The sequence below is a fragment of the Gasterosteus aculeatus genome, chromosome 7 (genome assembly GCF_964276395.1).
Source record: "Gasterosteus aculeatus chromosome 7, fGasAcu3.hap1.1, whole genome shotgun sequence".
NCBI classification, from domain to species: Eukaryota; Metazoa; Chordata; class Actinopteri; order Perciformes; family Gasterosteidae; genus Gasterosteus; species Gasterosteus aculeatus.
Window position 1 is genome coordinate 23208303 of NC_135694.1, and position 26093 is coordinate 23234395.

At 40.6% G+C, this 26093-nt stretch overlaps 4 protein-coding genes across 4 annotated transcripts; all 4 read left to right on the forward strand.

Annotated features, from left to right (window-relative positions):
- The first annotated feature begins 1235 nt into the window (after positions 1–1235).
- tpbgl (trophoblast glycoprotein like) lies at positions 1236–3434 on the forward strand. The gene has a single exon (XM_040183233.2). It carries the CDS (start codon positions 1551–1553, stop codon positions 2604–2606), a length of 1056 nt encoding a protein of 351 aa, XP_040039167.2. The 5' UTR covers positions 1236–1550; the 3' UTR covers positions 2607–3434.
- An 8541-nt stretch (positions 3435–11975) lies between these two features.
- Positions 11976–13281, forward strand: LOC120822861 (olfactory receptor 1F1-like). Its single transcript, XM_078105282.1, has one exon. It carries the CDS (start codon positions 12055–12057, stop codon positions 13015–13017), a length of 963 nt encoding a protein of 320 aa, XP_077961408.1. The 5' UTR covers positions 11976–12054; the 3' UTR covers positions 13018–13281.
- A 7637-nt stretch (positions 13282–20918) lies between these two features.
- On the forward strand, positions 20919–22197 carry LOC120822645 (olfactory receptor 1F1-like). The gene has a single exon (XM_078106541.1). The coding sequence runs from the start codon at positions 20919–20921 to the stop codon at positions 21879–21881; it is 963 nt and encodes a 320-aa protein (XP_077962667.1). The 3' UTR covers positions 21882–22197.
- A 1361-nt stretch (positions 22198–23558) lies between these two features.
- On the forward strand, positions 23559–24601 carry coa4 (cytochrome c oxidase assembly factor 4 homolog). The gene is made up of 2 exons (XM_040183140.2): positions 23559–23689; positions 24232–24601. The coding sequence occupies exon 2, from the start codon at positions 24265–24267 to the stop codon at positions 24526–24528; it is 264 nt and encodes an 87-aa protein (XP_040039074.1). The 5' UTR covers positions 23559–23689; positions 24232–24264; the 3' UTR covers positions 24529–24601.
- Positions 24602–26093: the final 1492 nt, after the last annotated feature.

Consider the following 26093-nt stretch of genomic DNA (forward strand, 5'->3'; position numbering starts at 1 on the left):
AGATTACGTGTGACGTCACGTTCAGGAGCAGTCGGTCACGATTAACACTCAAATGACTTTTAGGCAATGAACACTTTGAATAATGCAAATATTTATAATTTTTACATTCCGGCCACTGAAACGACAGCGAAGGCGGCGCATGGGATAGGGAGGGCAGCACAAGGTTGGTGGTTCGAATCCTGGCTGCTCCCTGTGCCAAGTTGAAGTGTCCCTGAGCAAGACACCTAACCCCCAATTACTCCACATAAAATTGTGTCAAACCATGGGCGTTTTGGATAAAAGTGACAGCTGCATGTATAGTAATGTCCTGTAAGTCAAAGTCATCATCGTATCTCATGAGATACTATCTCATTATAATGACTTACAGGACCTGTTTTTCAGTGGCTGACGTGGGCTTCCATACATTAACCTACAACAGATGTAGATGGATTATGATTCACTGCACTTGTATGTGTATTTCCACCACTTCATAAAATATATGTAACATGCAGTTGAATTACGGTAGTCTGCTATTGTAAATTGACAGCTTTAACTGTTTATTCTTGATATTGGCTATTAATTTACAAGCAAGGGATGGAAATTTAACTGTACGTTACAGTTATTATGACATACTGTAAGATACCGTTAGAAATGCACCGTGAATTTACAGTGATTTGTTACAGTGTGAGTTTGTGGTTTATTCATCTGCAAGAACACAATGACGCATTGTCAGTGCAGCATCACTTATCTCTCTTTTAGAGGTGACTTGTGCATTCAATGTTTTTTGATCTGTTTTCCAACACCATGGGTGGGAAACGTGCGAAACCCTCCAAAAGTCTGATTTCTTTCCTTGGAAAAGGGATCAATCCAGCAGAATTGACAGAGACCTCATCGAACAGGCTTGACTGCCCTCACCTATTTTACACCAACAGCAAAAAACAAAGATTACATAAATTAAGAATGTAATGATGTAAACGTTGTATGGAAAGAAAACAACACATTTTCTTGCGGTTTAATTATTAATTAATTAATGACAAAAGGCATATTTTTTCGTTTACGGTTGTTTTTTAGCTGCAAGAGACGTGACAATAACTCCAGCGAGTCTTTTTGTAACATAAGGTTTGTACTAATGCTATTTAAAGATTAACAAGTTGGTTTGATTTTGGTTAGGATTCTCTCTCTCTCTCTCTCTCTCTCTCTCTCTCTCTCTCTCTCTCTCTCTCTCTCTCTCTCTCTCTCTCTCTCTCTTCCCCTCTATCTCTCTCTCTCTGTGTGTGACAGGCGTCAGAAATACCACCACGGGAGCGCGTACACCCGCAGCTCTTCACTCAGCCACACTCGACTGTCCAGCGTACCGATGCAAAGTATCCCAAGGAAAAATCCAGTTTTCTAACAGAGACACGAGGCGACTGTGGAAAGAGCGAGTTTTTCTTCCTTTCCATCTCTCCAGATAGTTGGAAGTAACCGAATACGGACTGAATCGACTTTACATGCCTGAGGGTAGCAGTCGGTCACCTTCTTTCTAAGACACTTGGGCACAGACTTGCTTCGAGACTTAAATAACGGAGAAGATGTGGATATTTTCCGACAATTCAAAGTGTATTTTTTTCATTTGGAACCAGTGGTGTTTGTATTACGCAGCAGTGGTGTGTCTGTTGTTTTCTCCTGTCAGGACGAACAATGTTTGCCCGACATCCTGCATCTGTGCCAAAGACCCTGGGACAGTGACCTGCCGTGATGGGGAGGACACCGAGGTGCCGGGAGACATACCGGAGTGGACGTCCACCTTGATACTCCAAGGGAGAAACATTTCAACTTTACGTCGCGGTGCGTTCATGAGCAACGGGACGGAGTTGCAAATGACCACGCTCTCGCTGTCCCATAACGGGATACGCGCGATCGAACCTTACGCCTTCCTGGGACTCCCCCGGTTGCATTTGCTGGATCTGAGCCACAACCAGCTGGAGTACATCTCTGGCAGGGCTTTCCACGGGCTACTGCAGCTTCGCTCTCTTTACCTCAACCACTCCATTTCCCCCGCGGCCACGGAGCAGCTGTCCAATGCGCTCGACGCGCAAAGCCTGCTGAACCTGCACAGGCTGGAGTTAGCGGGAAACGCGCTGAAGTCAATCCCCCCGCTGCGATTAGATATGCACAATCTCCACGCGTTGGTGCTGATAAATAACTCCATAGCGAGCGTAGGGGGGGGAGACGTAACAACACTGTACCAACAAAAGCGCGTTCGCGTCTACTTGGCGTTGAACCCGTTCCGGTGCAACTGCGAACTAGGGGCGTTTTACTACTGGTTGAAGAACTCCTCCCAGTGCCCGGATGCTGGGCGTCTGCTGTGCAGCGAGCCGGAGGCCAAGAGGGGGGTTCCCGTGGAGAACCTCCGCGAGGAGGACGTGGATTGTATGAGCGAGAACCTCGAGGCGGTTTCGTACGTGTTCCTCGGGATAGTGTTGGCTCTGATCGGGGTGGTGTTCCTGATGGTGCTGTATCTCAACCGGGGAGGCATCAAACGGTGGCTCAACAACATCAGGGACGCGTGCCGGGACCAGATGGAGGTCTACCATTACCGCTACGAGCAGGACTCCGACCCGCGGCTGGCCAACGTGGCTGTCTGACCCGCTGAGACATCAGAACCCCCCCCCCCCCCCCCCACACACACACACTACTCCACAACAATCGTCTTTAAAAACAGTCTCAGCAGCTGGCCAATAAACTGCATGTGGCGTTCCGCTCACACTGGCATATGCACACAGCCAAACACAGTTAACAGACTTCAAGAGACTATTGTAGTTGGTGACCATGAATATTTAAACGTCCAAGCCCTATTAGTATACATTGTTTTGACGTATTATAGAAATGCTTTCCATGCATCATCTTAATATGCACATTCTGAAGCAGCTTGCCTTATAACTTAGTATTATCTTAATAACACAGTGACAAATAAAGGTAGTGAAGATATATAGAATTTGTGATTTTAAAAAACTGGAATGAAACAGTGAATACATGGAATATGTGAAAACTGCAGCCCTTTACTCACTGCTGCAAACAAATGGCCTATATTCAAAAGTCTCCAGAGGCAGAAACAGGTATTTGCGTTTGTAATCTACCGAGGGAGTGCATATTGTAACGGGCGAAAGAGAAAAGTGGTTGAGAAGGAGACTTGGGCAGGTAAGACAGAGGCAAAGGAGCTGGCGAATGCCATGTTAGTGCAAGCAGGTGATGCTGGAGTAAGTCACGTTTCATCATCAGGAACATGGTTAACAACATGGACCTTTCAAACAGCCTTTGATCTCTGAAAATAACACACATGTATCATTTGATACATGGTGAATTTATCTGTGAAGGGTCAGAAGAGGAAGTGGAGGAATCTAACCATGAATGCGACTATTGTAGGCACAGAAAAGCAACCAAACCATGAATAAAAAGTCAAATAAAAATGGCGAGTTAGCAGTGTTCCTTACATCAGTGCATTTTATCATCATTGTCAGGAGTGTTGACTTCTTGCGGCCATTAAACACAGCAAGTGTTTCCTGGTCATATTTTGTAAAAAGGTTTTTGTAGCATTGCTACAAGCAGGTGTGAATGAGTGCATTGTCTCCATGTGAAGTTTTACTGAAAACGTCCCATCCTCAGCACTTCTGCCCGCCAGAAAAGGTATCGACTACCTCACCTGCTTCTTTTCAAAGCTCCAAATCGTTAGGCTGGTAGAGGTCCGCTGCTTGAGGGATACACAGTGTAACAGAAAGGCATCACAGGCATCAACGCTGTTAATCGCATTAGCTCTGTTATAAACCCTGAGCAGCAAGCCACGAAGTCGGTATCTCTCTCCACCCCTGAGCGCATCAGCCGTCTGCACTGAAGGTCAAACTAAAAAAGCTGGGAAACAGCACGAGAGCAGGAATGTGTTCCAGCTTTCCATTTTTATTTCCATTTTTATAATGTAAGAGTTGATTAATATGCTTGTGCATCGGATCAAGTGGCTGGCTAAACGGAATAAGTGTTGATTCTCCTGCTTTCACTCACTTTTCTATCTATTTAGATTCTGGGACGTGAATATACAAATACAGACAACACCTTGTTCTGTTGTTGGTCAAAACGACTGCACTTTACTTTAACATTGCTCTATTTTATTGTTCCCCTGCAATCTGGCTACATTTTCCTTAAAAAACTCGGAAGAAAGACTTGCTGCAGGCCCCAGACGTCACACCCTCCCTCTCCTGGACCATTCCCTTCTCCTGCTCCCTTCATCCAGGTAAATTACTTCATCCAGTTGAGTGACTTTGTAAAGGACGCAGAGACGGACTTTAAGCTGAGCCCGGCGAAACAGAAAGAATGGAAAGAGACAGATAAAGAAAGGGGAGGTAGAGAAAAGATTTGTTAGAGTTCTTTAGTCCAGACACCAAATGTCCTTGACTTATGTAAAGTGATGACTCATCTTCTGGGCTCGGGGTGGATGGCCAAAGCCTGACTGCAATGGGGGGGGGGGGTTTAAAAGGAATAAGAAAATATCATCTTCATTGTTGAGTGGCTGCTACTTTCAGATTATTTAATCATGTTTGAGCATCTGAACTTCGGGAAAAATGTTTAAATGGCCTCAACTATTGTCCGTGTGGCAACACTTTCCCTCTGACGTCTCATAGTCCATCAAGCGCTGATGGACCACTTTTGTGACGTGACATGTGGAAAAGAGTCCGTTTATAACCTGGTGATTACTGGTTATAGATTGTTGGAAGTGGAGTTCGGCGTAGTGGGAAAGAGCAGGAGGAGCGTCAAATCGATCTGGTTAGGGTGATCTTGTTATGTGTGTGTAAGCAAACGGCATTTTTGATTTTGTGTGAACAACAATGTTCACATACAGACGGAAAAATAAGTTGTTAACGTGGATGAAAGAAGTGGAGGTGACCTTATGGTGTACAAAGACATTGGTATGAAATGACTTGCTCATTTACACTAGGCTTATATTCCTATATTAGGCCTATATTCCTATATTACATAGAGGAAATCTTGAAAGATCACACTGCATTCTAGAGAAATCTGTCTCTTTAAATTTGCTGTCTCTCTTCGCCCTTGAAGATGAATTGTCAGATGTAGCTGTGATATAAGACTTCAGATTTTGGGGATTAGAATTAAAGTTGGGGACTGCGGCTGCCTGGAGAAGAAAAACCCACCAAAAGGTTGTTTTTTCAGGCAAGGTCATTAAGTCATTCAATGATAATGCCGCCATAATAGGAGCTCATTAGAGAGACTCCCGGGAGTCAAAGACGAAGGAATGAATCCCTTTGTTTGGGGTCACCATGCCCTGTTTGTTGATAAATGCACCCTCAGGGAACACTTGACATTTGGCATTTCATCATATTATTTAGACAACTTAATTCAAACAGCCAAAGTTCACAAATAGTAAGATTAGACCTTTAAAGAGTTAAAGACAGACTATCACACAAGTATTGGACAACACAAGGAAGAAAATTATGGCATAATCAATCCCATTTCAAGTCTGGACTCCAATCAATAATTCCATTTTCGGCCTACTCACTGAAACTACAAATCATGGGAACCAATATTCTCGAGTGTAATGTTGTGAACATTTGTCTGGCCTCTTAGATCAGAGGTTGTGGGTTTTGATCGGAGCCACGTGGAGTTTTAGAGAGGAAGGCTTCCTTCCTGTCCTGAGTTTTGATCAGTGGATAAACACAATTGGCTGGTCGATTGGCCTTTGACCTGGAGGACAGATCCTGTCTTAGCAAGCTGTCTAGGTGTCTCAGATCTGTACACTAATTAAACCCGTTGACTTGTCTTTCAATTGTCAAGCAGAAGCATAAGATGAGCTTACGAGGGAGAGAGTTCTTAATACCTCAATGAAGGGAAATGATCAATTACCAAAATTTCACACGGTAATTTGAATTGAGTTCTTTCAAGCGAGGTGCTGCTTTTGGTGGGTGAACTTGTTGACAGGAATTCCATAATTCCAGGACTGGAGCGGTACAAGCCCCACACAGCATGACACACTAATAATAAACAGGCAAACCAATGTCACTCATACATTTAATGTGAAGACATTGATTTTAAAAACAAACTAATTCCCCCGGTTTTATTACTATACACTGTATGAGGCAGTTCACAGAAGAATTGTATAAGTAGGATATTGTCCTTATAGTAGTCTAATGTATGCGCAAACACGGTTATTATGGAAACAAATAAATCAGAAAATGTAGAGGACACTTTATGATTTTCTGCCAGTTGTGGTCTTGACTGTGTTTGAGTTCACGGGAGAGTGAAGACCGAGACCGGATATAATCCAGGCACAGAAACAGCTGTCTAAGAAATCCAACTAATGCCAATCACAGCTGTTTCTCTACTCTAATGACTCACAGACACACTTGAACTTACTTAACTTATGGCCCTGTCATTTCATCAAAAGTTTCAAACAAAGTTCCAAACTATGATGCTGATTACTTAATACTGAATGGGTAGGTAGGAAATATAAGCATAAACCCCTCCATCAATACATTAATTAAAAATGAGATGTTAGTTATTAGTTATCTTGATTTGTTATGCCAGCAGCCCTCAGTAACAGAATAGCTGTTTTGTTTTTAGTTTGAAACCCATTTTTATAATGATAGCTTAAAGAGAAATGATAGATGTTTATTGATCGATTCCCACCTTATGTTATAACATTAAAGCTACACTGCAGTCATTTAAAAAGAATAACGGTCACCTATTATAACATAAATGCATCACTCGACATTTGAGATAAAGAGAAATTCTAATCTGATCTGAAAGTACCAATTATGGGTATTGGCATTCATGTGCTTGTGTTTCCAAACAGAATTATATAACTCTCCTTTTTTCTGCAGTTTTTTCTGCAGTACAGGTGACATTAGCACACCATTGGCTCTAATTACACTACCACACAAATATATTTCCATCCATCATTTTCTAATCACTGAAGTAATTCTACAAATGAAAAAAGAATATAAATGCCTGATGATAAATAGTCATTCAAAGTACTAATTGTTTGAATCTCAGCAGCATCTACTGTAGCTCCTCTGATCATCTCCAAGCGATTCTGTTTGAGCAGCACAAGTGAGTAACAGCCAGCTTCTTGTTCAAACGGCCGTGAAAAATAACTGAAGTCTCAGCAGTTTGAATATTTCATGCTGTTCTTCGCTTGAGAGAAGTTGCCGATCCTCTGACCGGTCACATCGGCCCGTTACCTCAGAGAAAACACCATCTGCTCTGACAACCTGTCCGTCATTTTTCAGCCCATTCAAAGAGCTCTCTCCACTCCACAATCTCAAACCAACTATTACGACCGGATTCCACACGTGCAACTAAAGCATAACAGTACACGACCCTTTCAGAGTTCTTCCCCTGTAACACCCCGTTGACCTTACGTGTGTTTCCTGTTTATATTTTTGTCAATAACCTCTGCTGTCATCTGTCCTCGTGTCCTCCTTATTTCTCATTCACTATACACAAGTTTCCTGAGTGAAATAGGCGGGCCGCCATTGGTCTTTCACTCTGCCAACGACTTCCGGTTGTGTCTGCCAAGCACTTCCGGTTAGCGAGTTAGCGTCTTTTACTGTCTTTGGTTAGCGTGCAGAAAAAGTAGACTATGGATGGTGTTACACGCCGACACGGCTCCGGGACATATTGTGCTGTTCACGGTTGCAACAACTCATGGCGATTGCTGAATGTTTGGTTGGAAGGAGGATGTTTCGACCATCAACCATCTACAAGGCGCTATAGATTTGCACTCAAATACGGAAGGCTTATCATTCGCGGAAGTCAACACAGTCTACTAATTATTACGCAGATGAATGTCAGCTTTTCATAGAAAAAAAAGTAAGTTAATACCTTTATTTAGATTTAGGATTTTTGTCTGGTGTCTGTGGGATTGGTTTGGTTTGTATGACTCACTAGCCGTTTCCTGTGTTTTTTTCTCTGCTCATGAGACTCATGTGACCCGACCCAGGACCTTTACAGTTCTGTCTACGTTCATGGTGTGAAATTATTCATGACTAAATCTGTGTCTTATTTCACTCATAAAATTATACACTTTTTACAGGCACTGATTAAATAGCATTCCGACATAATAAAGTTCCTGATTTGGGATAAACTACTCTGTTTCAAAGCCTTAAGATTCAAAGATTTAAATTCATAAACTCTCAATCCAGTTAGAGTGCGCCATCAATTCTAGGAGTGTTTCTTGTTCTTGCCACATAGACATAGTGACATAATGACAAAAGGGTCGTGCCTAAGAGTCTCTCTAATGACTCCCAGTTGGGGGGGGCATCACTGGGGAACCACACTTAATGACCTCGCCTGTAAACAAACAACCCTCCATTGAACTGTTTGACTAATTGATCTCTTCCCTCATTCATTAAAATGTAAGGGAAAGTTCTCATGCTAATATTTCTAGATGCATATCATTTTGAGGAAATCTGACTCTTGAATAATAAGATGATTTCAGTTTGTTAGGTCACACTATGGAGGTTATTGTCTCAGTCAATGCATTTAGTTGGGATGACATCATTTGGCAGAAAATGTCATCCACAGAAGCCCAGTTAGAGAGACAGGCAAAGCGAGTTTATTCGTATGGCACATTACAAGAGCAAGGCCATTCAGTGATTCACAGTAAACCACTTAAAGAATCAAAATAGTGTGTTTGTGCCGATTGTCACTTTAACTTTTCTTTATTCAAACAGTTCAATTTTCACAGTTCAGTCAATATAATATGCAGTACCTAATTTTATTCGTCATGGTGACCGCACAGACATCTTGTGGATTGCCTCTTTTAATTTTACAAAATTTACCTCGCTTTAAATAGCCAACAGTGGATGTTACATTTATTGATAGACTAACAGTTATCACAGCAAATAACTATAAAAACATTTTAAAGTTTAATAAAACTTTTATCACGCTCCAAATACTAAGAAAGGCAACTTAAAGGCCGATCTCCTAAAGTCCAGAGAAGAGGTGACTCTCAGACAATTAGAGGGTTTGTACTTTTCAAGAACACTTCAAACTCATAAATATTACTGACTACACTCACGTTTTAATTGCGAGGGTGCAAAACCCTTTTAACCGATGCAGAGGAGATTAATTAGGCTTAGTCTGAACATTAAACGGTTTGTTTGTTACAGGCAGAGTCATTAACCAGCATCATTTGGTAACGACATCACAAATAGATCTCATTAGCAGGGTTCCCAGGAGTCAGAGGCAGGAGAGAAGCCTTTGGTCTGGGGTCACCGCGTCCTGCTCGATGATGAAACCCCCCCAGGAAATGCTATCGATGGTCAATGTCGTTACACTTTGTTGGTAAATCTCTTCACCCACACCAGCTTTAAAAAAAGTAGGAATATTTTTGACAAGATCATAAAATTGTTTGTTTTTCTTTTCAAATACCAGTGAATCAATTAGCATCTGTTAGTATATTGGTGACAACGATACAGTGTGAGTATAGTGAGAGAAATAAATGAATTGGGTTTATGGTTTTCACGAAAACATCCCACCATTAATCATTGGTTGACTACCTAGATGCATGTGTGCTTACATCTAGGAAGGCCTTGTTGAAAATGTGAGACTGCAAGACCTGCTAATAAATGCCAGTGAGATTAATTAGACAAAGAAGTAAACAGTAAAAGGTTTGTTTGTTACATTAACCGGCTCATTAACCGGCTGTCTAGAGTGATGAAACATAAGTTGGGTTCATTTAAAAGACTCTTAGGTGTCATATGTAGCACAAAGTCATTTGTTCTTGAGTTATTATGCAGTATTTCCCTAGTGAGGATTGTACTTCAGACCTTTGTTTTTCCCTCATTCTAATTTCTATGTCGATACATCTTTTGACACTATCACATAGTGGATCTGCATTCATTCAAATTAAATTAAATATTTTACTAGAAATGTAGTGCAATAAAAATGGCGTGTAATGGAAAGTGGGTAGGCCAATAAAGCTGATTCTAGTTATGGTTCTGATTAAGTTGGTTTGAGAGTCCGTAGACAGGCATGAGTCCTCAATGTTGGTTGAGAAACAGAAAGTAGAATTTGTCCTCTTGTGTTAGCTTTCTGTTACCCTCTCCTATGATAATGGGTCGGTTTTGACCCATGTCTGTAAAATACACTGAAAATAATTATCTCTAATCCTATTTGTTTCTCATCTCTCGGCTACCTTGTAAGGTTAGCTTTTCCATGATAATATTGATTTCATATCTCTGGGCCTTTTCTTTGTCAGTTGACTCTGCAAGTCACCACCTCCGTACTGAATAGACCTCACATGATCGTCTTTGTTTTTGTGCGGGTACACTAGACAATAAGGCCAAATGAGAATCCCTGAAGCTCATATGATTGGGAGAGGAGCTGACAATACACGTATGATTTTAGTTTTGGCTCTATTATGGTCGAAATCGACCCGAACAACACAAAGGTCAGTGAAAAAAGAAGATGTTGGCTTTTCATTTCGTCAAAATAGAGATTCCTGAAAGAGTCAAAAAGCCTTGATGCAATAAACAAATTGACGTGGTTCTATCTTCTTTCATGCATTTAAAACATAAAACGCATCTGGGGCGACCCTTACGCAAGAGGAAGCTTAAGGGGGGGACGGGGGTTTGGAACAAGTCATGTTAGGATCGGGTACATTTTGATGGGGAAAAGAGTCCAATTGCTTCGACGAAAAAGGTAATGAAGAATCACGGCGCTTGTGAGGGGGGAAGGAGGCCAGGAAACTGGCGCAATGTTGTCTTCTCTCTTGTCACGAAATATCTATAGGGCCTTGAAGAGCACAGTTTCTGGTTTTCTTGAGGACGATTGAGAGACGCGACTGGTCAAGAGACTTCTGACCAGGTTTCATTAATCAGTTTTCCATTTTGTCGAGATATAAATACAATTTTGTGAGCACAGCAAAGGGCAATAGACGGATTTTGTTTTCAAAGGATTTATGTGGTATCAAGATTTACAAATGTGTGGCCATATCCTTCCCAAAACAGGATGACACTTATATTAAGTATAGCACAACTTCAACATTTTATTTACCTTTAAACTGTGAGGTGGTTAGCACTGTCGTCTCACAGCAAGAAGGTCCTGGGTTTGACTCCACCCAGTGGCCTTTCTGTGTGGAGTCTGCATGTTCTCCCCGTGTCTGCGTGGGTTCTCTCCGGGTACTCCAGCTTCCTACAACAGTCCATAGACATGCTCTGGGGATTAGGTTGATTGGTAACTCTAAATTGCCTGTAGGTGTGTGAGTGTGAATGGTCATTTGTCTCTGTGTAGCCCTGTGATTGGCTGGTGACTAGTCCAGGGTGAACCCTGTCTATCACCTGAAGTTGGCTGGGATAGACTCCAGCCCCCCTGCGACCCTGTGTGCAGGATAAGTGGTTTGCAGATGGATGATGGATGTACCTTTAAACTCCAAACCCACCCAAAATTGATTGACAAGTCTCTCAATACATACTCGTCTCAAATGTTGTCTGATGGAAATAAAGGTAATTGCTGATTGGGTTTCAGGCTTATTAAGTTGTATTGATTATAAACTGCACGTTTTCCTGCTCTTCAGATGAAGAGGACTGAGGGGCTCAACATTTCAAAACAAAAATATGTTATTTATGCCAGCAAGATAAATTAGAAGACACGGATTAACCTTTGATTTCTGGCACTGCTTGTTATTGTATGATTGATCCATATGGTCTTAATGAGATGACTGCATGTCATCTCTGGAGACTAATCGATGAAGAGGTTATAACTTCCAACATAAACAGGTTTGACATGCAGACGTTCAACGGCTACTATTGGAGTGAGCTGGATCTGAAGCTACAGTGCGTAGAACGACATCGGAGTCCACTACAATGTGAGTACATTATATTATTACAATGATCACACAGTTGGCATGTGCATGTGTGTCATTTTGAAGTACGTTGTTAATTACTTGTTTTTTAATGATTCATGAATACAATAAAATTGTGCATTCATAATGACAACAAAAAAAAGGAAAGATAAGTATTAAGATGTGTTTCTTTCTCTCTCTCGCTCTCTCTGAGCAGACGCTGCAGTCTGTGGAGTTCCACTATGTCTTCCATCAGGACTGTTTTAAATGACTCTGCCATCATTCATCCTCCAGGATTTTATATCATTGCATTTCAAACACTTCCCTACATCAGTGTGTACATTATCTTTCTTGCCTTTGTCTATGCGGTTACACTAGTCTTCAATATTTTATTGATCTCCTTAATTGCTCGTGATCACTGCTTACATACTCCAAAATTCATGGCTGTTTTCAACCTTGCAGTAATTGATGTAATCTTAAGCACGTGCACTATTCCCAGCATGATTAAGGTATTCCTCTTTAAGGACAACTTTGTTCCATTCAACCTCTGCCTGGTACAAATGTATTTCTACTATGCTATTTTATCTATGGAGTCATATGCACTCGCTATACTTGCCTACGACCGGTTCATTGCAATATGTTTACCTATGCGCCAGAATTTATTCAACACACTGCCGATCATGTTGTGTATAGTGGGCGGGACTTGGGTTTACAATCTGGGAAGAGTCGCACACAGCACGGCGATCATGACTCGACTGTCATTTTGCAATTCTGTCAGAGTGAACAGCTATTTCTGTGACTATGCGCCTGTGTTCAGACTCGCCTGCAATGATTACACATTGCATTGGTCAATAGCCTCAACTTCTAGTATGGTGAATCTGATGGTCCCTTTTACTGTTATTATTCTGTCTTACCTCAGCATATTGGCCACTGTGTTCAGAATGAAATCAGTAAGCAATAGGATGAAAGCTCTTGCCACTTGCATTGAGCATCTCATCCTTGTTACTGTATTTTACATTCCTATATTCACCATATTCTTAATAGGGCTTTATGTCCGATCCATTGACCCTGACCAGCGTGTCTTGAGCCTGTCACTTGCCACTTGCATCCCACCCTGCATCAATCCGATTGTATATTCTTTGAAGACCAGAGAGATTAAAACCAGAGCTCTGGCACTGGTTCAGAGAATTAAAACCAGTCCGTGACAAAAAGAAATAAGGTCAGCACACCTTGTCCTCAGAGAAAATTGCGCCACAAAAGGGGGACATTACTTCAGGTGAAAATCCAGTTTGACTTCTGTTTTTTTTATGTATTAAGACTTGGAAGAGAGAAAAGGTTATTTTCTGTGTACACAGAAATTAACTGTATTAATCACAGATATGTACACTTTTATTACGCTATCACTCTGTTGGAATAATATTTTTGCTTTATGACATTTCAAAAATGTCTAAAAAAAATAAAAATAGTAAAACTGGATCATGCCCTCTATAGAAACGGGGTAAATGGAAAAGTATGCATTATCAATAGTGTTGACTCTACATATGTTAATGATTCAAGTGAGCACCATGTTAAGTCTGAATCAATCATTTACAATCACAAAATTCACTGAAATAACGTTTATAATTAAGACTGAGCTTCAGCGTTATAAAGTCAAACAGGACATGGGCTTAAAAAGCTAACAAGAAATGTACGGTAACCTCTGGTAAATTCAAATCAGGTAAGAGTCTAAATGAAAGTTGGTGTTTAAAGTCCTTAAGAAGCCTACAACTTACAAAACAAAGAAAAGACAATTAGTTGAGGGCCTAAACATTTTATTTATTGAAACAAAAGGTAGTCAGACGACGGTTGGTGGAGTGCCAAGGAAACGACTTCTACCATCTCTCTTGGGGCCCTTTAAAAGCAGGTGTAATTTCCCCTCATTTTTAATTGTCTTTACTCCTTATAGGGGCAACTGAGATTAATTAGTCTGAAGTGTGTACAGTAATAGCTTTGTTTGTTAAAGTTAAGGTAATTAACCAAAATTCTCCTGTGTGGCAACACAAAATGGGCTCATTAGAACTACTTTCCTTTGGCTCACCACAGGCTTTTTAATTTGAAATGAATCATCTGGGAACATTGCGCAATAGAAGAGTCATTAATGTATTGTCTTTGTTTACTCTTTTTATATAAACACAAAGGAGAAAAGTTAAAGCAGAATATTATCTACTACACTCTACGTTGTACAGCACTGGGGATAAACAAGTTAAAGGATAAACATAAATGACCAACACAAATTATATGTGATTTGAATTTTTTCAAATAAATGGTCAAAGCATTTAAAAAATAAACTGTCTTTGTCTTTATTCCCTTTGAAACATTTGCAACATGCGTGAGTCGATGCGTGGTTTTAATATTATCTGAGATAATAGGCCTAAAGATAATGATTTTTTGGTTTGTTTAGCTTTTAGTTTGCAAACGTTGACAACTCTAAACAAACTACTCAAATCTTTCCTTAGTGAATACACAACATTTTTTAACATGCTTTAAGAATTATTAATACTTAAAAAAATTGTTCAATGGACATGTGGTGCTTGAACCATATGTATATTAACAAATTCACATTGTAGAACAACATATACAACTTAAGCTGTTACCCAGAGAACCTTTCCTTTCATCTCGAGGCTTCAATGTGTATGTTTGATTGAGACTTCTCTCCTTGGTCTATGTAGCATCTGCATTTCTTTGAACAATAATTTCACCTGCACGTTAATTTATTCATAGAAGTTATATTGTCTTCGCTAGGTGTAGCAACCGCGGCTATTCAACTATCTAAACTCTTCCTCCAAGTGACGAGTTGAGTCGTAGTAAGCTTCTCAAGCTGTTTACTGTGGCGCTTTATATCATGTCACAGACACAGAAGAGTGAAAACTATAACAAACACAAGGTAAAAAATTCCTTAGTCCTACGTAAACATATGTGAATAAAACGTTTCTAATTACAGTCATCATATCCCCCTTTACTGTAAATATGCATCTTAACTTTGACATTACAATTAAAACAATGAAATTATCAACTTACGACATTGCTTCTGCAGCATTTACGATGTGGATTGCCATGCATGACGAAAGCATGTTGGCTAATTCTACCATCTTTCTCTAACCACTAACAGGAAACTAACCCCTGGAACTCTTAAGTCATAAAACCATTTCAAAATAAAAGATTGTACAAAATAAAAGCCTAATGCCTAAAAGGCAGCACACTCCCTGCCTGGCCTCAGTGAGATCACTAGTACCACCAAACTAGGAAATGAGTGTATTTGTGTACATCAATCCTTAACTAAAAGTAAAATGACTTCAGAGTCTGGTCTGAGGAAAGTCTTTGAAGATCCCTGAACTGTGGTCCTTAATTCCACTTTCCTCACTCTCCCATCTTTTCCAGGAAAGGTCTTTGTGATTATAGCAGTTGGCCAGTGGTTACGGGCTACTTGAGTGTCTTTAAGAAGGACAATGTCTCCCTCCTGAGGGTTTTTGTAAGACTTGTGCCATTTCCTCCTGCGAAGCAAGGTGGGCAAGTACTCACAACTCCAACAATTCCAGAACCTGTTGGCCAGCGATTGAACTTGTCTCCACTGCTTGGTGAGGAGGTCTTTGTCTGTGAAATCCCCGGGTGGGGAAGGGACTCCCCCTTTCTGAGTTAGGAGCATTGATGGCGACAAGATGAATGAATCCTCGGGATCATTTGAAACTGGGATTAGTGGCCTCGCATTTAAAATTGCTGTGACTTCTGCCAGCGGTGGTGCGACCTCGGCGTGGTCGTTGCTGTTGCGTATCTGGCTTCCTACTCAGGCTATTTTGAAGTGATGCAAAGCGCTGCGCTGCCTGTTCCCGGTTGTTGTTGTCGGAATGGGAGTGGAGCTACCCAACTTTGTGACTCATTCCTGAAGACTTCTTTGTCCTTCAAGAAAAGCTTCAAGTAAACCTTGTTTTCAAATGAGGATGCCAACCTGTTGTCGTTTTCTGTGTGATTGAAGACAGTTTGTCCCAACACCTCTCCTGTAACCTTACTGGAGATGTGTCTTGCCTCCCTGCTACAAGGAACCATTTCTTTGACTTGTAGAAAACTGGTGCAAGGTCGAAGGAGCAATGGGCGGCCATTGTCGAGCACCGCTGTCTTGAAGGTGCTAACTGTAGGCTTGTGTGCGTTCCCCAAGTAGACTTCTCCTACTAGCACCCAGCCCAGATCTAGGCGTTGGGCAAATGGGGCATTGTGTGGACCATTGATTTGTTCCCATACCTTATGACCTCTAATGATATCTCTGCCGAGTAACAGGAGAATCTCTGCTGTGGGGTCAACGTCTGGAATGTGTTCCGCTACGTTGCGAAGGTGAGGGTGACATAGAGCTGCGTTTGGCGTTGGGATTTCTGACCGATTGTCGAGAATGTCATTGCACTCAATGGGGGGTGGTAGAGGGATTGTGACCCTGCTGTCGAGTGACTCCACCACAAACTCTTCGGCCCTACGTCCAGATGTTTCCGTTGTGCCGGAACACGTCCTCAACGAATAGGAATATGGTTCGCACTTGATGTCGAAAAGCTCAAAGAAAGTAGACCTTGCTCACGATCGGTTACTTTGGTCGTCCAATATGGTGTAGGCCTTGATGGCTTTGTCTGGTTGACGTTTGTGATATACCTTAACTAAGCAAATCTTGGAAAATGACTTGCCGACTTGTCGTGCTCCACAAACTTCGGTACAGCTTGCGCTGACGACGCCTTCGGAGTCGCTGCTCTCTTCTCCCTCCCCGCCGTTGTATGGTGAGGTTGAGGGAGCCCTGTCTTGAAGTGCAGGACCCGGATGCATAGCAGCCTCGTGGTAGGTGCTATCACACTCTGTACACTTAACTGTAGTTGGACAGTCCCTTGCCAAGTGGGTAGTTGAACCGCAGCATTTGAAGCAGATTCCTTTTGCCTTGAGGAAGTTTTTTCTTTCCTCTAGGACCTAGTCCAATGAGTGGGTGGGGTTTAGCATGTATTGGACAGGTTTTGTTTGGATCGTTGGTACCTTTTAGGTTGTTTGAGTGTGTTCAGACGATATCTATCTTGTGAACTAATACAGGGGTTTGGTTGCTTTTAAAGGAGGGCATTTCAGGCCTTGCAGGTAAGCTGCTAGTACCTTGAAGAATGAAGCTAGGGTCATTTCTTTTCCGTGCCTCGTAGTTTATAAAACTTCCAAAGAACTCGAATGGGGGAAATCGTCCATTATTTTCATCCTTGTGCTTTGAACCGGCGGATACCCACCTTTCTTGAAGACCATAAGGGAGTTTTGCAACTATGGGTTCGATCCCTCTTGCGGTGTCCAGGTAAGACAGGCCTGGGAGGTAGCCGTCCTCCTTGGCTCCCTGCACCTCCATTAACCGGTCGGCTAGTTCATGTAGCTTTATGTGTTCTTTTCCTGAAAGTCTTGGGAAATGATCGAGCCGGTTGAAAAGTGACCTTTCGATAACTTTGGGTGCAAGTTCCCAGTCCCTTCTTTGAAGTTGTTTTGACTCAACCATACTTTATCTAATCTGCTCCATTATTTCTCATATAGCATGAACTTCTCACCCTGTAGACATCCATATGATAATTTTTAACCTTATAGCACCACCTGTTAGGAACAGGAAGTTGAATGTTTTTTATTTTACACCCTGCCTCTCACAGGTTATGCTCTTCAAAGGTTAATCTTATCCCTCTCAAAAGTTCTTAGCAGAGAGTTAAGACCTTGATAATGCTTCACTGTCAATATTATACAAATCCGATAATCGGTGGCGAGATGGTGCATCGGCAAAGCAGATCCTTCGCCGAGAACAACCGTTGTAACTCTACTCCACATCATCAGATTATTTCCAATTTACACATGCTTGATGAGACTCTGGGCCTGAAGAGATGTAAAGTTTAATAAAAGTCATAGTTCCACCTACTGGTAACAGGAAGTCAAATTTTCGAGTATCCAGTAAAAAACAAAGGTGGCATTTCGAGAGGCTTTAATTTCTAAAATGGTTCATCAGAATGTCCTGATAATCACAGAGTAACACTTTTGCAATGTGTACTCTCTGCCTGAAATGGAAATACTGTGTAACTATTGATTTTTTTTCCTTTTAAATCTAATCTGAAATTGATTAGTGTAGTCTTGTGATTGAGATTTTTGCTCATGTATGGTATTTTGAGAGCCTTTAATTTTGTAATGGTACATCAGAATGTCCTGGTTATCACTGAGTGACACCTTGGGGGCATGTACTGTCAATCTGAAGTGAAGTTATCGTGTAACCATTGATCATTTCCTTTTAAATCTAATCTGAAATTGACCAGAAGTAGTCACGTGAAGGATTTTGAAGGAATTTGGCTCATGTATGGTATTTTGAGAGGCTTTAATTTTGGAATGGTACATCAGAATGTCCTGGTTATCTCTGAAGGACACCTTGGGAATGTGTACTATCCGTCTGATGTGAAATTATCATGTAACTATAGCTAGTTTCCTTTTAAATCTAATCAGAATTTGACCAGAAGTTAACGGGTGAAAGATTTTGAAGGAAGTGTGTTTGTTATATATGACATTTTGAGTGGCTTTAACTTTAAAAGGGTACATCAGAATGTCCTGATTATCACTGAGTGACACCTGGAGGTGGTTTTACTATCAACCTGAAGTGTAATTATTATGTAACTATTGATTGGTACCTTTATCCTCGCAAATCAATCAGATGCCTCTCAAATGATGTCAGACAGGACCTAAGACCTTAATAATGTTAAAGATCAAGTATGCAAAGCGACATTCCTGGCGTCGCACCACACTGTTAACGCCGAAAGACTCTCGGACGCTCCGTCCGACGGCTGCAGGGGTTCTTGCTGCGTTTCCAGCCGCCCGGCAGGTGCCCCGACGTGTGGAGTAGAGAGGACCCGTCCAACGCCGCTTGCAGCTTTAATTTCATTTTATATTTTATAAAGAAAGTGATTTAAGTGAACCGCCCTCGTAGACAATATATGAATTTTATATGAATATGAATTTTTTCTTGTGACATATATATAGAGAGAAAGAGAGAGGGAGAGATTCTTTCATATTCACGTTTTTATTTAAACTTGAATACTAATCTGTCGTTGAAAGATATTTTGATCCACGTTATTTTTATTTCATTTTATATTTTATAAATAAAGTGATTTTAAGTTTAACAACACAACCACAACTGTCGCAACCTCTCCCACTTAATAAAAGCTTTTTTAAAAACCGTTACTCCTACTTTTGTCTTTTCACATATTGTTTGACTGTCCTGTGGCCCCCCCCCCCCCCCCCCCACCCCACCTACACAGTCCCAAAAAGGGGACGTAACAGTGATTTAAACCCCCCAAAAAGCCTACACATTAATAAATCCCTAAACTTTGCGACAACAAAATAAGATATTTAGTCATTCAGAAGATGTTGAATTCAAGATTTATGAAAAAAAAGCAGCAGAGGAGATTCAGATTGTCTTTTCTCTTGCGACCAATCTTACGTTAGTTAATACTGTAGGTGCATTGGAGATTATTCATTTCAAATGTATGCGTTAAAAGTTGTGTTTGTTATTGCAAAGGTCATAAAGCAGCATCCACTGGTGATTGCATCATTAACTGGGCTCATTAGAACAACTTTGTTCTGTCTCACCAATGATAAACGCACACTGGTGGTACATCACGCCACACATAGCTGGTGCAATGAAAGCACATGGGTTTCTCTCCGTTGATCCACTTTGTACAAAAACTGTACACAAAATGTCATGTATCTTCTTACACTGTCATAGAAACACACATTTCATGTGATATAATGATTCCTGTGGACTCCACACAAAGGTCAGTGAAAAAGAAATGTTTGCGTTTCATTTCGTCGAAATAGAGATTCCTGAAAGAGTCAAAAAGCCTTGATGCAATAAACAAATTGACATGATTCTATCTTCTTTCATGGATTTAAAACCTAAAATGCGTCGGGCGAGACCCTTACGCAAAGGAAAGTTAAGGGGGGGACGGGGGTTTGGAACAGGTCATGTTAGGATCGGGTACATTTTGATGGGGAAAAGAGTCCAATTGCTTCGACGAAAAAGGTAATGAAGAATCACGGCGCTTGTGAGGGGGGAAGGAGGCCAGGAAACCGCCCTTTATCGGGGGTTCCTGCCTCGTCCATCCAGCCCATATCCGTCCACTGTTCAATAACTGGCGCAATGTTGTCTTCTCTTTCACAAAATATCTATAGGGCCTTGAAGAGCACAGTTTCTGGTTTCCCTGAGGATGATTGGGAGACGCGACTGGTCAAGAGACTTCTGACCAGGTTTCATTAATCAGTTTTCCATTTTGTCGAGATTTAAATACGATTTTGTGAGCACAGCATTCATGTGGTATGAATATTTACAAATGTGTGGCTATTTCCTCCACAAAACAGGATGACAGTTATATTAAGTATAGTACAACTCCAACACTTTTTTTGTCCACCTTTGAACTCCAAACTAGGACAACTACAAAAAAGTTTCAGTATGTTGCCCTAAAATCATGTTTGGATCACACCAACAGCATACTTATATTTATAGCCATTGGATGTTCCTTAAAAACCCTGATAAATTAAAACAGGGGTCACACCCACCCTTGATTGACAGGTCTCTCAATACATACCAGTCTTAAATGTAAAGGTAATTGTTAGGTAACCTTTGATTTCTGACACTGCTTGTTATTGTTATTGTATGATTGATCCATATGGTCTTAATGAGATGACTGCATGTCATCTCTGGAGACTAATCGATGAAGAGGTTATAACTTCCAACATAAGCAGGTTTGACATGCAGACGTTCAACGGCTACTATTGGAGTGAGCTGGATCTGAAGCTACAGTGCGTAGAACGACATCGGAGTTCACTACAATGTGAGTACATTACATTATTACAATGATCACACAGTTGGCATGTGCATGTGTGTCATTTTGAAGTACGTTGTTAATTACTTGTTTTTTAATGATTCATGAATACAATAAAATTGTGCATTCATAATGACAACAAAAAAAAGGAAAGATAAGTATTAAGATGTGTTTCTTTCTCTCTCTCTCTCTCTCTGAGCAGACGCTGCAGTCTGTGGAGTTCCACTATGTCTTCCATCAGGACTGTTTTAAATGACTCTGCCATCATTCATCCTCCAGGATTTTATATCATTGCATTTCAAACACTTCCCTACATCAGTGTGTACATTATCTTTCTTGCCTTTGTCTATGCGGTTACACTAGTCTTCAATATTTTATTGATCTCCTTAATTGCTCGTGATCACTGCTTACATACTCCAAAATTCATGGCTGTTTTCAACCTTGCAGTAATTGATGTAATCTTAAGCACGTGCACTATTCCCAGCATGATTAAGGTATTCCTCTTTAAGGACAACTTTGTTCCATTCAACCTCTGCCTGGTACAAATGTATTTCTACTATGCTATTTTATCTATGGAGTCATATGCACTCGCTATACTTGCCTACGACCGGTTCATTGCAATATGTTTACCTATGCGCCAGAATTTATTCAACACACTGCCGATCATGTTGTGTATTGTGGGCGGGACTTGGGTTTACAATCTGGGAAGAATCGCACATGACACGGCGATCATGACTCGACTGTCATTTTGCAATTCTGTCAGAGTGAACAGCTATTTCTGTGACTATGCGCCTGTGTTCAGACTCGCCTGCAATGATTACACATTGCATTGGTCAATAGCCTCAACTTCTAGTATGGTGAATCTGATGGTCCCTTTTACTGTTATTATTCTGTCTTACCTCAGCATATTGGCCACTGTGTTCAGAATGAAATCAGTAAGCAATAGGATGAAAGCTCTTGCCACTTGCATTGAGCATCTCATCCTTGTTGCTATATTTTACATTCCTATATTCACCATATTCTTAATAGGGCTTTATGTCCGATCCATTGACCCTGACCAGCGTGTCTTGAGCCTGTCACTTGCCACTTGCATCCCACCCTGCATCAATCCGATTGTATATTCTTTGAAGACCAGAGAGATTAAAACCAGAGCTCTGGCACTGGTTCAGAGAATTAAAACCAGTCCGTGACAAAAAGAAATAAGGTCAGCACACCTTGTCCTCAGAGAAAATTGCGCCACAAAAGGGGGACATTCCTTTAGGTGAAAATCCAGTTTGACTTCTGTTTTTTTAATGTATTAAGACTTGGAAGAGAGAAAAAGTTATTTTCTGTGTACACAGAAATTAACTGTATTAATCACAGATATGTACACTTTTATTACGCTATCACTCTGTTGGAATAATATTTTTGCTTTATGACATTTCAAAAATGTATAAGAAAAATAAAACTAGTAAAACTGGATCATGCCCTCTATAGAAACGGGATGAATGGATACTAACTGCTGTGTATGTGCTCTTGAGAAAAGAAAAGTGTGTCAGTAGCCTGAAAGTCGACGCATTATCAATAAGTGTTAACTCTACATATGTGAATGATTCAAGTGAGCACCATGTTAAGTCTGAATAAATCAATTACAATCACGAAATTCACTGAAATAACGTGTATAATTAAGACTGGGCTTCAGCGTTATGAAGTCAAACAGGACATGGGCTTAAAAAGCTAACAAGGAATGTATGGTAACCTCTGGTAAATTCAAATCAGTTAAGAGTCTAAATGAAAGTTGGTATTTGTAAGTCCTTTAAGAAGCCTACAACTTACAAAACAAAGAAAAGACAATTAGTTGAGGGCCTAAACATTTTATTCATTGAAACAAAAGGTAGTCAGTCGACGGTTGGTGGAGTGCCAAGAAACGACTTCTACCATCTCTCTTGGGGCCCTTTAAAAGCAGGTGTAATTTCCCCTCATTTTTAATTGTCTTTACTCCTTATAGGGGCAACTGAGATTAATTAGTCTGAAGTGTGTACAGTAATAGCTTTGTTTGTTAAAGTTAAGGTAATTAACCAAAATTCTCCTGTGTTCTCAACACAAACTGGGCTCATTAGAACTACTTTCCTTTGGCTCACCACAGGCTTTTTAATTTTAAATGAATCCTCCGGGAACATTGCGCAATAGAAGAGTCATTAATGTATTGTCTTTGTTTACTCTTTTTATATAAACACAAAGTAGAAAAGTTAAAGCAGAATAGTATCTATATTATTTACTAGACTTTACTTTATACAGCACAGGGGATAAACAAGTTAGAGGTAAAACATAAGTGACCAACACAAATCATATGTGATTTGAGTCATAATATTTTCAAATAAATGGTGAAAGTATTTAAAAAACAAACTGTCTTTGTCTTTATTTCCTTTGAAACATTTGCTACATGCGTGAGTCGATTGGTCTTAATATTATCTGAGATAATAGGCCTAAAGATAAAGATTTTTTGGTTTGTTTGGCTTTTAGTTTGCAAACAAAGTACTCAAATAATTTTCTTTAGTGAATAGACAACATTTTTAACACGCTTTAAGAATTATTATTACTTTAAAACGTGTTCAATGGACATGTGGTGCTTGAACCATATGTATATTACACAAATACGTATTGTAGAACAACATATACAACACAAGCTGTTACCGAGAGAACCTTTCCTTTCGTATCGAGGCTTCATGATTGAGAATTCTCTCCTTGGTCCATGTAGCATCTGCATTTCTTTGAACAATACTTTCATCTGCACGTTAATTTCTTCATGGATACATTTAAAGAATGGCTTCTTTGTAATTAACTTTCTAAGGCGGAACAGGTATCGACGGAACTATTTAGCGATTACACCTACGTGCTCTGCTCAAATGTGTCCCCCACGGAGCGCTTCCGGCGCCGCCTCCGAAGCTGGTTACGAGAAGCAGGTTATGGAAAACGTAGTTTCAGTGAAAGGGCCGATTTCCCTAAAGAGAATAAACTGGTGAGAGCGATGGAGGCGAATTGTGTGTGGACGTTTACGTGTACGCTGTCCTTGTGTTCGATGACGTTAGCTAAGCTAAAGCTAACCCATGTGACATTAATTTAACGCTACTTTTCAACTGGTCGCATTTTATAATCCCATGTTTTGTGTGTCTAAAATAAAAATAAAAACTCTTAACTATATAAACATCAAATGTCTCAATAGTTATACAACGCAAAACAAACACTTTCTCAAAGTGGAAGTGCCCTACGAGACGGGATACATTTACAGTCTACACCTTAAACAACAATAAATAATAATACAAGGCGATGATTACAATGGGAATTCAACCCACTGACTGAAAATATTCATCAGTGTCTTATTAAGTGTGTCTTCTCAAAAGTTTGACAGAAAGAAATAAACCACTACAGATTTGACAGCCAGAGATTTAGAGATGTCCCTGTGTCTAGGCCCTTAACAGCTGGGGAAGTTGTGTGGTTGTTTCTGAAACGTCACCATCCCTCGTTTAACATGACAACAACGTTGTGTGTTGTCCTAAACAGACCGACGGAGTCGGCACAGCTCATCGAAACAGGATGGCCCCCCCTTCACCCCATGACCGCAGACGTAAAGACGAGGACGAGGATGACCCCGTTGAGCAGATGATATCACGCACCGGCTGTGCTGAGCTGCACTACGCTGTGCAGGAGTGCATGGCTGAACACCAGGACTGGCGTTTGTGCCAGAGCCACGTCAAGACTTTCAAAGACTGCATGATGAATTTCCAAATTGCACAAAAACAACAGTTGATGAAGCAGCAACAGCAGCAGCCAACCGCCAGCAAGTCTGCACCCAGCTGAACTCACTAGACCCTCTGAAAAGACTGCATGACTTAATTATTGTTCAGAAAATAAAAGTATGATAAAATCCTCACCTGGACGTTTAAGTGTGTTTGTAGTTGTAACCAGGGTTTGAAAATGCGTCACTGTTCACACGTAAATTAGATAAGTTGTAACATTTTCCCTGTTTAATAGTCAATCTTTGTCATTCCATGCACGGAGATTTATTTAAGTGATCATCTGTCTCTATATAGACGATCTTTGTTTTCTCCGCCGACTGTTTTACTGAAGTAAGTTAAGAGTGAGCAGAAAACCTATGATTCATCGAAAAATTAACAACTGAGTTGACAGAAGTTCGATGCGTTTACTGTTAGCTGTGTTAGCAAGAATGGTCAACGATATTTTGTATTTTTGTAAAGTTGTCTATTGTATTAAAACCAGTCAGGAAGGGAATTAGAAAGGGGTACAAAGGTACATTTATGAATGTGTAATTGATATAATTGAATGCCCTGAGGTGCTAATGTTAATTACTTTTTATATTGTGTGTGATGTTTTAGCCATGCGGCTTGCAGGCCTAGTTGGATCGGTATTGAATTGTTGTCCTGCACGTGTGCATAGGCTGTTTTTTTTTGGATAGCTCCATCACTGGAACCAGAAGTACTGTCCGGTCTGCCACTACATCTGCATCCATCCACCACCAAGAGGACCCTCACATCGGACGTCACAGTGCGCCTGGAGTCCCTTTGACTTGACTTTGGTTGTGCACAGAAGGGTGGTAGGACACCATTTTTTTTGGACGATACTCCTTTTATACGGTTTTACCCGATCAAACTTATTCCTGAGATCTCAGAGGTTTTCTTTATTTTTTATATTACCTGGTTGGACATTCTTTTGATGTGTGGAATCGTGCATTTGCTGCAGAAATGATTGTCTAATTGTGTTATAAATAAATCTGTTGTGTTAAGCGTAATTTGGGGTGGACATTTCCTGTTTCCAATTGAATACTCACCAGTCTCCTCATCGAACCTGGATTGAATTTGAATATCCCCCTATATTCTGTATATTCTGCACTGTTTCTAAGCAACAGTTGCAGGGGAGGGGTTACAAAAGTGGCGAGCCAGCCAGGAGAATGGTGCAAATTTATTTTGATTCCACCCCGATGTGCACTTAAGCAAATTACGTAGTACAGGTAAAATACATTTTTGGGACGGATATTTGATTTTGTATGAGTGTGCATGTTACTACTACACATTTTACAAGATAGTGACATAAAAAAATGGATATTTGCAACAAATTTGACTTGCATGGGCCTAGCTGCCTTTACATTACAGGCATAAATGAAACTTATACCGATGAGGAATTAACAGCCTACTTTAAAGCAAATGGTGATATTGTGACAATTGTGAGGGTGCCTAATGAACACAATCAGCCAAAGGGGCGCACTCTGATGCAATACTCTTCAGAAAGAGCCATTTCAAGGCTTGATCCTGCAAGCCTAGGTGATGTGCAAAGCCCTGATGATCCCACTGTTACATGGTGTGTAAGGACTATTCGCCAGACGTGTCAAGAAGAGCTTGGCAGAGAAT

Bases quoted from the DNA above. Each gene is read 5' to 3' on its own strand.
- tpbgl (XM_040183233.2), top strand. From the start codon at position 1,551: ATGTGGATATTTTCCGACAATTCAAAGTGTATTTTTTTCATTTGGAAC.
- LOC120822861 (XM_078105282.1), top strand. From the start codon at position 12,055: ATGTCTTCCATCAGGACTGTTTTAAATGACTCTGCCATCATTCATCCT.
- LOC120822645 (XM_078106541.1), top strand. From the start codon at position 20,919: ATGTCTTCCATCAGGACTGTTTTAAATGACTCTGCCATCATTCATCCT.
- coa4 (XM_040183140.2), top strand. From the start codon at position 24,265: ATGGCCCCCCCTTCACCCCATGACCGCAGACGTAAAGACGAGGACGAG.